The sequence below is a fragment of the Caenorhabditis elegans genome, chromosome X (assembly GCF_000002985.6).
Source record: "Caenorhabditis elegans chromosome X".
Classification (NCBI taxonomy): Eukaryota; Metazoa; Nematoda; class Chromadorea; order Rhabditida; family Rhabditidae; genus Caenorhabditis; species Caenorhabditis elegans.
This window is the reverse complement of record NC_003284.9, coordinates 3,374,917-3,385,741: the sequence shown is the minus strand read 5'-3', so window position 1 is coordinate 3,385,741 and position 10,825 is coordinate 3,374,917. Positions and strand designations below refer to the sequence as shown.

The window sequence follows — 10,825 nt, the reverse complement described above, 5'->3', positions numbered from 1 at the left end:
TCATCCAGCAAAAAAAAAAAATTTCCACCGATAAATTGCTATCAGAGCATCAGCACATTCATTGTCTCAATTGGTAACAGACATTTTCTTGGCGTCGTCTGACTCATACGTTGCAAATTTTCAATGACTATTGAGTTTGCAGAATACATCTCTTTTGTTTTCATTTTCCCCGCTCGCATTTTCCAGTCGTCGTTATTGTGAACGGAATATATTATACTCTAAACCTCAACTTCAATTCACTATAAAATCACGTAACATTCTAAAGCTATACTGTTGCAGGATGAGGGTGTTATTCTACGTGTCCATACTTGTGATCATAGCTTCTGTCCATACGCAACTTATTTCGGTTCATGTGGTTAGTCGAAAGTGGAAGTATAATTTTTCAGACTATTTGTAGGATTAGTTGAACTAGTTTTAAAAATTGTTGCCGTTTTGAGCAATAGTAGTGTAAGCAGAAACATCAATTTTAAAGAGAAGTTGTTTTAAAATATCTATCTGGAACTATATCAGAACATTTTTTATCACAATAAACAAAATTATGTTGAAAAAAATGTACCTAGAATTTTGGATGATTTTCACCTACCCCTAGACACTTTCAAAATCTTCGAAACTCTACAAACATCACATTAAAAAAAATTTTAAATAGCGTAAATTTCATTTGGAAGTTCAGAATAACTTTTCATTTTCGGCAATTTGTTGATTTACCGATTTTCCGAAAATTTTTGTTTCCGGCAATTTGCCAATTTGCCGTTTGTCGAACATCTATTTGCCGGAAGTTTTTAGAAAAAACGGAAAAACTTAAAACTGTGCCTTTTTTATTTTTTTTCCAGTTTTCTTTATATATTTAATCATACATTTGCTTACTTTTCATAGGATGCGTACAACTTTGCCGATTAAAATTTAAATTTCCAAAAAAATGTGCAAAACCACAATTTGCCAATGAAATTTTTAATTCGGGCAAGTTGCCGAATTGTCAATTTGCCAAAAAAAATTGTTTGCCGCTTACCGCTTACTCGAATACTAAAAAGAAAACTTTCCAAATTTAAGGTAGTACAGATATAAAATACTGACCAATTTATATGTAAGAAAACTACTAAAGTCTTATTTCAGTTAAGCTACTCCTTGAAGCATTTTTAAGTGTTACTCCACTGCTAACATGTTTCAAAATTTTCTTTGTCATCTAAGTATTCCTTCTTCTAGATATTCCGCCATGGAGCTCGAGCACCGGTTCTCAACGTCACATCGGAGGAGGCAAAGTCTTATTTTTACCGTGGTTTGGGACAACTGACAGATGTATGTTATCTTAACAAAATTAATCACTTTGCGATCAAATGATATCTAGCAGATAACAAAGTATCTGATATTTTTCAGGAAGGTTTCGAGCAAGCAAGACTGATGGGTAAAGTACTTCGTGATCGATATGTTAACTCTTTCGTTGATGCGAGAATGCTCTCATCGCAAGTAAAATTCCAAGTAAAGAATATAATTTGAATAATGTCAGTTTTCAGTTATTGTTTCGGAGTAGCCCTGTCGAGCGATGTTTGATGACTCTTCAAACGGTCGGAAATACAATGTTTCCGAATGCTACGCCTCCGGTGCAGACTGTAGCTAAACCGGATGACTTTGTAGGTTCATGGAAACAGAACACAAGTTTTTAATATGCTGATTGCAGTTACTCGTTCCCAAACTTGATTGTGACTTTCAACTAGGAGAATGGGACAACTATTTCAACCTAACAGAGTCAGATAAGAAGATGGCTAGAAAAAATCCAGTAAGCAAAATAATAGTTATCTATGTTTAATATTAAATAAAATTTCAGTGGTTTGTCAGTGACAAGGCCTTGAGAAAGGCAGTAACTAAAACTGATTTTCTCCAAGATAGAGGAGGTGAAAATCTGCCAGCACTAATTTTGGAAAAAGAAGCCGGATTAGCAGTTCCATCGTGGTTCAATGAAGGTGCTTATAAAGAATCGCTTCATGTATTTTATAGTGTAAGTACTACATTAGTATTACATTGGATGAAAGTAAATATTCCTTTTTCAGGCGCTCGCAGTTATGTCTTCAGTCGGTGAATACAAAAGCTCCAAAGGAATCCGAATTAAATCTGGACTTTTGATGGAGAAAGTGTTCAATGACATTCAAGAAAAAGTGCGCTGTCATGAGAAAAAGGAAGTTTCAAATATTAAATGCGACATTCACAAGCTACAAGTTTTCAGTTCTGTAAGTTGAGAAAAAAGTTAGCTAAATTGAGAAAGAATGACAATTTTCAGCACGACTTACTAATTCTTCCAATTCTGGAAACTCTTGGAATTCGTGAAGAAGTTTTGGGAAAAGACATGCCACCAGAGTTCATGTCAACAATAATTATTGAAACAATGATAGTTGACAATTCTCCAGTGGTAAAAGTAAGTGTTGGCTTAGGTTTTGGAAAATCTGTAGTTTAAACCAAATTTTAGGTGCTTTTCCGAAAAAACCCTCGAGAAATTACATTACGCGATGTCACCGGATTTGTCAAAAATTGCCCTCCCGGCCAGCCGCTTTGCCCAGTTCAGCGATTTACTTCTTGTTGTAACGAGTTTATCACCTCGGATCCAAAATCAGAATGTTATGCAGAAACAACAGTTGAAAAACAAAGTGAATGGGTAATGACCCCACTTTCATGGATAATTGTTGCAATTGCGATACTTCTTTTAATTGCTTTAATACTCATGACTTATTTTGTAATTCGTTACAAGAATCGATCGATTGTGAATATCAAAAAACTTTCCTTGGAAAACTAACATATCAAAAAAAAAAAACGTTCAGTGCTCAGGTTTGCTGTTCTCTAAAGAAGTTGATACAAAAAATGAAAAATAATAAAATTTTATTAACTTTGTTTTTTATACAACATTGTATGGCATTATGTTACAAACACTGAAAAACATTCGCAAACTCAATTCCTTCATACTTAACCCCGTCTTCTAATGCTTGATCCTCTAGAATAACAGTTCCATCAATCTTGAAAATTGTAATCCACGTGGAGAAAATTTTGTTTACAAATGGTTTCGTTGGATCTGCTGGTACTTCGGATGTTTTCAACGCGACGATAATTTCATCGTTAGTCCCCGGTATAAATTGAAAGGCGCTGAATCCTCGTTGTGGTTTGTGTTTCCCAATGTAGACTACCTTTGTATCACAGAAACAGTCGGATGTACTCAGTAACATGTTTACTCCTACAACCGATATTATTATTATTATAAAAACTGAAATAGCCTATGTCACCTGTTTCATATGCTGTTGCCGCATTGTAAGGCTCTTTTGAGGCATACCTCGGAAGGAAGAACCATTTCTTGTGAACATCTGACCAGTGTACAGCTTCATGGATCATGTACCCCGGAAAACTTATACCAACTGCTCTACGGAGTTTTACGAATCTCGAAATCCAATCTTCAACTCTCATACCACCATTTCCAGATATTACCTGACAGAATGTTAAAATGTTTTTTTTTTGTAAAATAATTCAAAAGCCTACCCTAATGTACATTTCATCGTCGTTAAGGTATTCTCCCGTGAATGTCCGAAGCTCGTGTCCGCTGCTTCCAAGGTACAATTTATTGTTTCTAATTGTCATCCACTCTCCTTTGAAAGCTGGAAAATTTATGTTTTGAAGAAAGGTTTTTGAGGAAATTTAAAAAAAAACACTGTGTAAATTGTTTAGCAGAAATTCTCGACTCTATGTTGATGCAACCAGTCAAAACATTTTTGTACCAGCTGCAGTGATGCGCGGAAAATGTCAGTTGACTATTCTACAAAATGAGCGGAGGCAGCTTGTTCTCCCAATGAAAATAGTTTCTATTTTAGTCGGAGCAATTGTAAAAAGATCTTTAAAGTGTTTGAAAACTGAAAAAAATCATATAAAAATTTGGTGCTTGTGTATACCTGGCTCAAAAATATGCTCTGATGCATTTTCCATTCATATGTTTTAACTGATAATTAAATACCGAATTTTGGATAGTTTGTATTTCAAGCAATTATCTGCTTTTAGACTGTTTTTAACCATATTTTTTCGTTTAAACTAAGAAAATGGATTTTTTTTCCAAAACACAAAATGTTTTCCGGTTTTTGTGTATTATCGGAACGCAATTCGGAAATAAGTTAAATATTAATTTATTTGTCAAATGTTGTACATTTCAATTAAAGTTGATGTGCATTTTTTCATCATTAGGCTTAGAAATGGTTATTTCCTGAGCCAAAAAATATTTTAAAAAATTCCAAACGTTGTATTTTTCTCAACCTAAAAGATGTATTTTTAAATATGCGTTCCGAAAATACACATGCTACATTTGAATTAAAAATATTGGGAGAACATGTCATGCTGCGGGCTAATTTTGCAGAATTGCGGGCCGGAAATTGCTGCTCCCCTGACCAGCAGGAAACCCCCCAAAATGTTCACTGCCAACCTTTTTCTGAATAGTCCACGGACATGTGTGTATGGGATTGAATTCTTGAGATCTCATATTTCCTAAGTAATCCTATGTGAAAATCTCTCATCAATAAAAATAACAAGCTGAGAAAATTCCGTAGTAAAAGAATACCCCAGTGAGAAATGTTTGTATTATTCGTAAACATTAAATTTTTCAACCAAGACCAACTTACGACTACTTGAAGATCCATTTCCCGTTGACGAGATTACCCATGGAATTGCGGTGCCGTTTCTCAGCCAGTAGACAACTCCGATTTTATCATCCACTGATAATAATCTGTTGTTGAAAATTTTCAAATCACTCATTTCCATTGATTTTTGGTTAAAGTTAAAATTCGATGTGATGTTAACTCCACCTAGCCAGTGAATGAAAGAAGCAGTTCGATTCTGAAATTAAATGTATTTTTTTTATTTTCTGGTTTTTCTTTTGCGGAAATTACCTGTGAAAAGGCCAGAGCCCCGTATCTGAGAGTACTGTACCAGCTATCTTTCTGTTTGGTTTTACTATCCATATCAGTGATAATTGCTAACGGTAGTAACATATCACTGTTGTTTTTCGAGTCCACTTGAATCACTTCGCATAGTGCTTTACAAGTTAGGAAAGTTATAATAAAAATTGCTTCATTACTTACGTTTTTTAATTTCCGACCCGTTTAGAAAGAATGGAGCACATAGGAAAATTGATAGAAGAAGCCACATTTGTGAATTTTCTCAACACAAAGATAGCTGAGAAGAAAAATGTGTGAAAAAAGTAAAAAGTCAACTGGTTGCCGGCTCAATTTCCGTTCCGGCCTTTACACGTTGCCTCTGCAAAACACATTCATCAGTTGCTACCTACTTGAACTTCGATACTTCTTCTCCATCAGGAGAAACAAATCAAAGCAAATAAGAAGAAATATGTTGAGAAACTTGATCTAATGGCAGAAAAGATTGAAACACGTTGGAAACAATTGTGACAGCTAATGGAAGAAAAATATGAAATTGAAGCAGCAAAGTTAGAGAACTGGAGGCTGTGATGAGCCTAGATATTTTTCGTTTTTTTTTCTTGCTTCACACTTTATGTGATTAGTTCGCCGATTGTTCGGAGGGAGGTTAAGCCAGTGAAAATGGTGTTTGTTTATCTGTTTTTGGTGTGAAATTTCGGACTTTTCGTGAACAAATGAAACGATAAGTGTCTAGTCATCAACGGTTGGAATATATAGGGGGCAATCGCAGTCTGAAATTTGATAGCATAAAAACACTCATCGGAAAAGTGGCATGGTAAGGTTGAACAACGAGCTTTTTTTGATGTATTTTAATTTCAAATTTAAATGGTAATCAAATAAAAGTTAAATATTTCAGAGTGCATGTGTAGTATACCTGCCCCAAAAATTTTAACCATTTTGAAAACTGTACGTGACTGTGTCAAAATATTACGATTGAAATTTTACCAACTTTCAAATGAATACAACGGTAACAAAAACACCTCTCAAAACTGTAAAACAAGTAATACAACGTTTCATTACACCTACACAATTTTCAAATCTCACACTGAACAACAGAGCACCAAATCAAAAATTTAAAGAATTTTTAAAAATGAGTTTACTTGTAAAAAATTAAAGCGTGCGAATTTGAGACTTTGGAAAGTACCAATTATCATGAGAAAAACATGTGTTCATGAAAATTTCATTCATTTTCAAAAATGCAGGGTTTTAAAAAATGCTTTAAAAAAATATATAAAGAATAACAAAATATTGCCACTGGAAAATTGTTCTCAAAATTTCCTATATTTACTTGATTCTTCAACAAATGTTATGATTTAAAACCGACCTTAAAATAACAAACATTACCCAGAATCAACAAAACTGCTTCAGTCTGAAAAAAATTTCAAAATTTTATGTAAGGTATTAATTTCGTAAGTCGCATAGTCTTGTTTTTATCCAATATTCATTGAACACACATTGTTTTTTTATGCATCGCGTTTACAAGGTTCTTCCCGGCTCGGCCATGCGCAAATCTTCGGCCATCGCGCACGTACTCCACTCGGAGTGATCCGGCATTTTTTGGGCGCTTATTGACGTATAAACGACAATGATTATAGCTCTGTAACGTGTATTTTTGCGAATTTCTAATTTATTACTTCAGTAAGTGTTTCAATTGTGAAATATTTTTTTATAACAACTTTCTCATATTAAAATGCTAAACCGCCAATATAAATCGGCAGGACTCGTTTTTGTTTTGTTTGTGACGACGACCGATCGATGAACGCACACCTTTTCGTGTGTTTACTTGAATGTGTTGCATTAGAGCGCATTTTACTTTTTCTGAGGGCATATATAATTGATTTTTCATGTTGAATACCTTTTTTATTCGCAATCACATAAACAAACATTTCTTTGCAGATTTAACCAAATGAGCCATGTTTCCAACTCCACCGACGAAGTGGTCAGAAACTATTTGGCGGCGAAGTCGATGGTCACCAGTTTGAAAGCTTTCGATCAGGAATCTTCATTTGCCAAAGAAGCTAACTATCAGGTAATTATTTTTGGTCTTTAAATTTTCAAAAAATCAATATGCCGATCATTTTATTCAGGTAGATAGATGCATTGACGAGATGACAGATGCCATTGATAAACACGACGTGGACACTTTATGCGCAATGTGGGAGTCTTGGAATGCCCGCGTTTTTCATAGTTTAGATACGGTCAGTTTTTTCTTTAAAATTCAATTATTCTAACAGTTATTACCATCAATAATTTTAAATCGATTATTTTCAGGAAGGAATAAAACAAGCGCAATGTTACGAAGCCAGCGCCTATCGATTATTTCTCGTTCGGTGTGTTCAAAAGAAAAACATTTCAAAATGCAACGAATTTTTCCGGAAAATGTCGTCACTTACGTTAAACAATCCGCAATGGGCAGATTGGTTTGGTATGCCGGTTTTTTTTTTTTGAAAAATGGTCATTGTTTCAACTTTCAGCATTTCCCTACAACCACCATGCAAAGGACACCGAGCCATTTAGAAAGTATTTTGATAAAACGTGGATTGAAATATACTACGTATCACTTCATAACTTTTTGTCGACAAGTTTGGCGAACGTTTCTCCAAGTGTTATCGGAACGATTGTAGAAGGAATAGCAAGAGATCCGACTGGAGTAAGATACTGGAATTGAAAAAAAGTTATCTTAAATAAAGTTTTACAGAACGATCATGTGGATTTCGATGAAGATTTGATAGACGACTTCGCAGTAATTGCTCAGTGAGTTTGTTCATTGCTCAGTGATTTGTTTAAAAAGTAAAATTGAACTAGCAGACACGTATTTCCTGTAAAAACGTTCTTTGAAAATGTACTATCGATGTGTAATATTGTTACTCAAAAAAAGTCAAAATTAACTCAAAATACTAAATTTCATTATAAGAATCTACTATGTATAATGTTCAAGAAAATGTGATGGGTAAATAAAAACTGAATTTCTTACGCAACTACTGTCCTCAGATAATTAAAAAAATCTAATATGGGACCCGGAAATAGTCGAAACTTCTGAACCCCCAAAACTGTACCCTCCGAAAAGTTTCCCGCCAACTATAGCAATTTTCGAAATAACTGTGGCAACTTCTCACCTATCTTTAGTGTCTTGAATTTTTTGCGGTTGTCATTTTTCAGTATCCAAGTTGCTGTAAATTTCTGAGATTATTTTTATTTAATATTAAACAACCTACATAAAGACGTTTTTAAGAATTTTCGGGAGATCTTATTTCGAAATTCGGCTTTAAACTTTTGTTTCTTAAGCATTTAAGTTTATTGAAATGTTGTGTCAAGTTGTTTTTGCATAGGTATTCAGACCACTTTTGCAAATTCACAACTACATAGATGCCAAGAAATTCCAATTTTCACCTGGAGAATTAGCATTTTCGTACATGTTTTTTGCACCTGGAAATGTACCACGAAAATACAATTTTCAAAGAAACTAAGACATGAATGTATATATACAACTTGCAGATGTTCTGCTCCTGTGAAACGTGGCCACTCAAAACCGTCTCTACGGAATCTTCTGAAATCTCTTACAAGCTCGAAGAAGCCTTCTCCATCTACAGACTGAAACTACTGCGGAAATAGCCAACCCACTTTTGTTTAGTGTTTCCGGTTTGGCTAGTGAGCCACCGAACCGTCATGTATGTGTGTATATTTTGTTAAAGCCAAACTCTGAATTCACTTTTTTCATTCGATACATTGTGGCCAATTACTTTTGTGATTATTGATTAATAATTTGTCCATATAATCTTCCAATTTTCAAATTTGTTCCCATTTTCTCAATTTCAAATAAAAACCGAGCTGTACATAGTTTGAATGAAAACGACGCGTGAGGTCGTTTCGCTTGCTTTTTCTCTCCCTCCCCTTTTCCGCGTCATTTCCATTCCTTCAAAACAGCAATAGGTATTCTCATCTCCAAATAAACACAAAATGCTTTCATGGACAGCTTCATTTTTCGCCCCGTGTGACGAGAAAAAGTATAGAATATTCTGCTGTGCTCGAATTTGATCCGATTGGAGAATGTGTGCGCACGTATAACCACTGGTAATTAGTGTATTCGTCGACAAGAATCACAAGATTTCGGATGAAAAGTGGCCGGATGAGATGTACACGTCTATGTGCGTATTCATCTGCCGCCGCCAAATACGGACACTCATTTAGTTTCTACATCTTAGTCTGACGATAACATTAATTGTTTTTAGAATAATTTTGAAATTTGCAGAAAAAAGTTATTTTCTACAGTAAAAGCAAGTTCAGAACATGAAACTCTAAAATGTAAGTGTATTTAGAGGAAAGAGTAATGTTTCTGGGATTTTTGCTTCAATTAAAATGACTTTACTACATATAATAGTAATAGTACTGTAGCTGTAATAAAAAACATTTCTTTGTCAAATGAACCTTAAATCTCAAGTTCAAAATGGTCTTTGACCATTGTTTCTTTTTTCGTTATCATTGTTCTTATTTTTGGACCAAAGAAATTTCCAAAATGTACTCTACTGGAAAATGTCCAAAAATTGTATCCAATGGAAATTGACACAACTTTTCTTTAACAATTTGGAATTGCACGCTTTTCCGGGTGCGCCAAAAAAAGAAATGCAAAAACCCCTTTCTAAAAGTTTATCAACATTAAAATTAAATAGCACATGGAATAATATTGTCATCTTTAAAAACTTTGGAACATAGCGTAGTACATATTCTAGCTTAACGTAAACTTTGCGTTTATTTGTTTATTTCAACTTCTCCTGCCATGCATTGCTAAACCGCTGAGAAATGTTTTGATCTACATAGTTGAAAAACAAAATTTACGATGTTTGCTAATTTTAAGGGTGTATTTAGTTGTCTTCTGAAGCTCATAATTTTTATCGTAGAGTGGTCGTCACAAATGTAAACTGAACGAAAAATTACATACTTCATATTTCCCGTCACTCTGGGGCTTGGACTCCTACTTCACATAAGAAACGACTTGCCTTTTTTGCCTTGTCCAGCAACAACAGCAGACTCGTCGGCTCAAATCACAATTTTTCATCTACGAGTCACAATTAAAATTTTCCAATCTTCGGCAGCAGGAAGAGGTGTTTTTGTAGTAGTCGTCAGCGTTGTCAGCTCAATTCTTGCTCTGAGAAAACTAAAGTCTTTTGTTCCGAATAGAAATCCGTCAATGTATGCACCATGTGTATTTCCTATTTTCTCCCGGTTTTTTTTTGTCGTTCCACCCCACTTTCTCTCCATTCGCAACACACACTGCCCCGTTGGGAGTCATCGAGATTTAGTGAGATGGATAAGATTGTTTCCATATGCTTTGAACTTTTTCTTTTGGGGGATGTCTTCTTAACGTGTTGCAGATTGAGACCAGTTTACCCATCCCATTTTTCGTCCGAAAAATTTTGTGAACTCGGCATTGGTGTATACTATGTTAGCTAGTTTGAAGGGGGAGGTTTTGAGAATACTCATCTCGAATTCTCAACATTTTTTCTCTTTTTTTTTTGACTTTGCATACTAACCGAATCATACCAATAAAGAAAAAGACACGACACTTTGCATTTCGAAAATGTTTTTTGAGCAATGTTTCCACTTTCATTTTTCTCTCGTTTTTATTTAATTTATTTATTTTTTCTGATTTTCGGACCTAACAAAATTTTCATCGTGTGTACTCTACCGGAAAGTGTCCAAAAATTATATGCAACGGAAACTGACGAAAAAATTTGTGCTCAGAATCTAATTTCAATTTGAATTCTAATTCCAACGCGCCAATTCCAATTCCCTTGCCTCTTCGCACTCGTGCTCAAAAAGTCAATCTAACAAAATCTTTGAGTGACCACAACACTGCCCGCCTTTACTGCCATGCATATTTA

General features: G+C 34.6%; 3 protein-coding genes and 1 non-coding gene across 4 annotated transcripts; 3 read left to right on the top strand and 1 right to left on the bottom strand.

The window, feature by feature from the left end:
* Positions 1-279: 279 nt before the first annotated feature.
* On the top strand, positions 280-2,874 carry acp-1 (Putative acid phosphatase 1). Its single transcript, NM_076184.5, has 9 exons — positions 280-355; positions 1,201-1,293; positions 1,372-1,461; positions 1,509-1,625; positions 1,673-1,771; positions 1,820-1,990; positions 2,043-2,219; positions 2,270-2,404; positions 2,456-2,874. The coding sequence occupies exons 1-9, from the start codon at positions 281-283 to the stop codon at positions 2,777-2,779; spliced, it is 1,281 nt and encodes a 426-aa protein (NP_508585.1). The 5' UTR covers position 280; the 3' UTR covers positions 2,780-2,874.
* On the bottom strand, positions 2,846-5,275 carry ZK563.7 (Apyrase). The gene is made up of 6 exons (NM_001029826.4): positions 5,094-5,275; positions 4,902-5,047; positions 4,635-4,848; positions 3,511-3,626; positions 3,261-3,459; positions 2,846-3,211 (listed from the first exon to the last, which is right to left on the bottom strand). The coding sequence occupies exons 1-6, from the start codon at positions 5,158-5,160 to the stop codon at positions 2,904-2,906; spliced, it is 1,050 nt and encodes a 349-aa protein (NP_001024997.2). The 5' UTR covers positions 5,161-5,275; the 3' UTR covers positions 2,846-2,903.
* Positions 5,276-6,493: 1,218 nt separating this feature from the next.
* Positions 6,494-8,901, top strand: sorf-1 (Suppressor of organelle fusion 1). The gene is made up of 7 exons (NM_076183.9): positions 6,494-6,584; positions 6,843-6,975; positions 7,034-7,144; positions 7,218-7,371; positions 7,421-7,596; positions 7,645-7,700; positions 8,442-8,901. The coding sequence occupies exons 2-7, from the start codon at positions 6,853-6,855 to the stop codon at positions 8,539-8,541; spliced, it is 720 nt and encodes a 239-aa protein (NP_508584.3). The 5' UTR covers positions 6,494-6,584; positions 6,843-6,852; the 3' UTR covers positions 8,542-8,901.
* Positions 8,902-10,194: 1,293 nt separating this feature from the next.
* Positions 10,195-10,330, top strand: ZK563.11. Its single transcript, NR_070687.1, has one exon. It is a non-coding gene; the product is annotated as an Unclassified non-coding RNA ZK563.11 (non-coding RNA).
* The last annotated feature ends 495 nt before the right edge of the window (positions 10,331-10,825 follow it).

Bases quoted from the DNA above. Each gene is read 5' to 3' on its own strand.
- acp-1 (NM_076184.5), top strand. From the start codon at position 281: ATGAGGGTGTTATTCTACGTGTCCATACTTGTGATCATAGCTTCTGTC. The intron at 1,772-1,819 runs GTAAGCAAAATA...ATAAAATTTCAG, and splicing joins AGATGGCTAGAAAAAATCCA to TGGTTTGTCAGTGACAAGGC. The intron at 2,220-2,269 runs GTAAGTTGAGAA...GACAATTTTCAG, and splicing joins AGCTACAAGTTTTCAGTTCT to CACGACTTACTAATTCTTCC.
- sorf-1 (NM_076183.9), top strand. From the start codon at position 6,853: ATGAGCCATGTTTCCAACTCCACCGACGAAGTGGTCAGAAACTATTTG. The intron at 6,976-7,033 runs GTAATTATTTTT...CATTTTATTCAG, and splicing joins CCAAAGAAGCTAACTATCAG to GTAGATAGATGCATTGACGA. The intron at 7,145-7,217 runs GTCAGTTTTTTC...GATTATTTTCAG, and splicing joins TTTTTCATAGTTTAGATACG to GAAGGAATAAAACAAGCGCA.
- ZK563.7 (NM_001029826.4), bottom strand. From the start codon at position 5,160: ATGTGGCTTCTTCTATCAATTTTCCTATGTGCTCCATTCTTTCTAAAC. The intron at 5,048-5,093 runs GTAAGTAATGAA...TAACTTGTAAAG, and splicing joins CGGGTCGGAAATTAAAAAAC to CACTATGCGAAGTGATTCAA. The intron at 4,849-4,901 runs GTAATTTCCGCA...ATTTAATTTCAG, and splicing joins GGGCTCTGGCCTTTTCACAG to AATCGAACTGCTTCTTTCAT.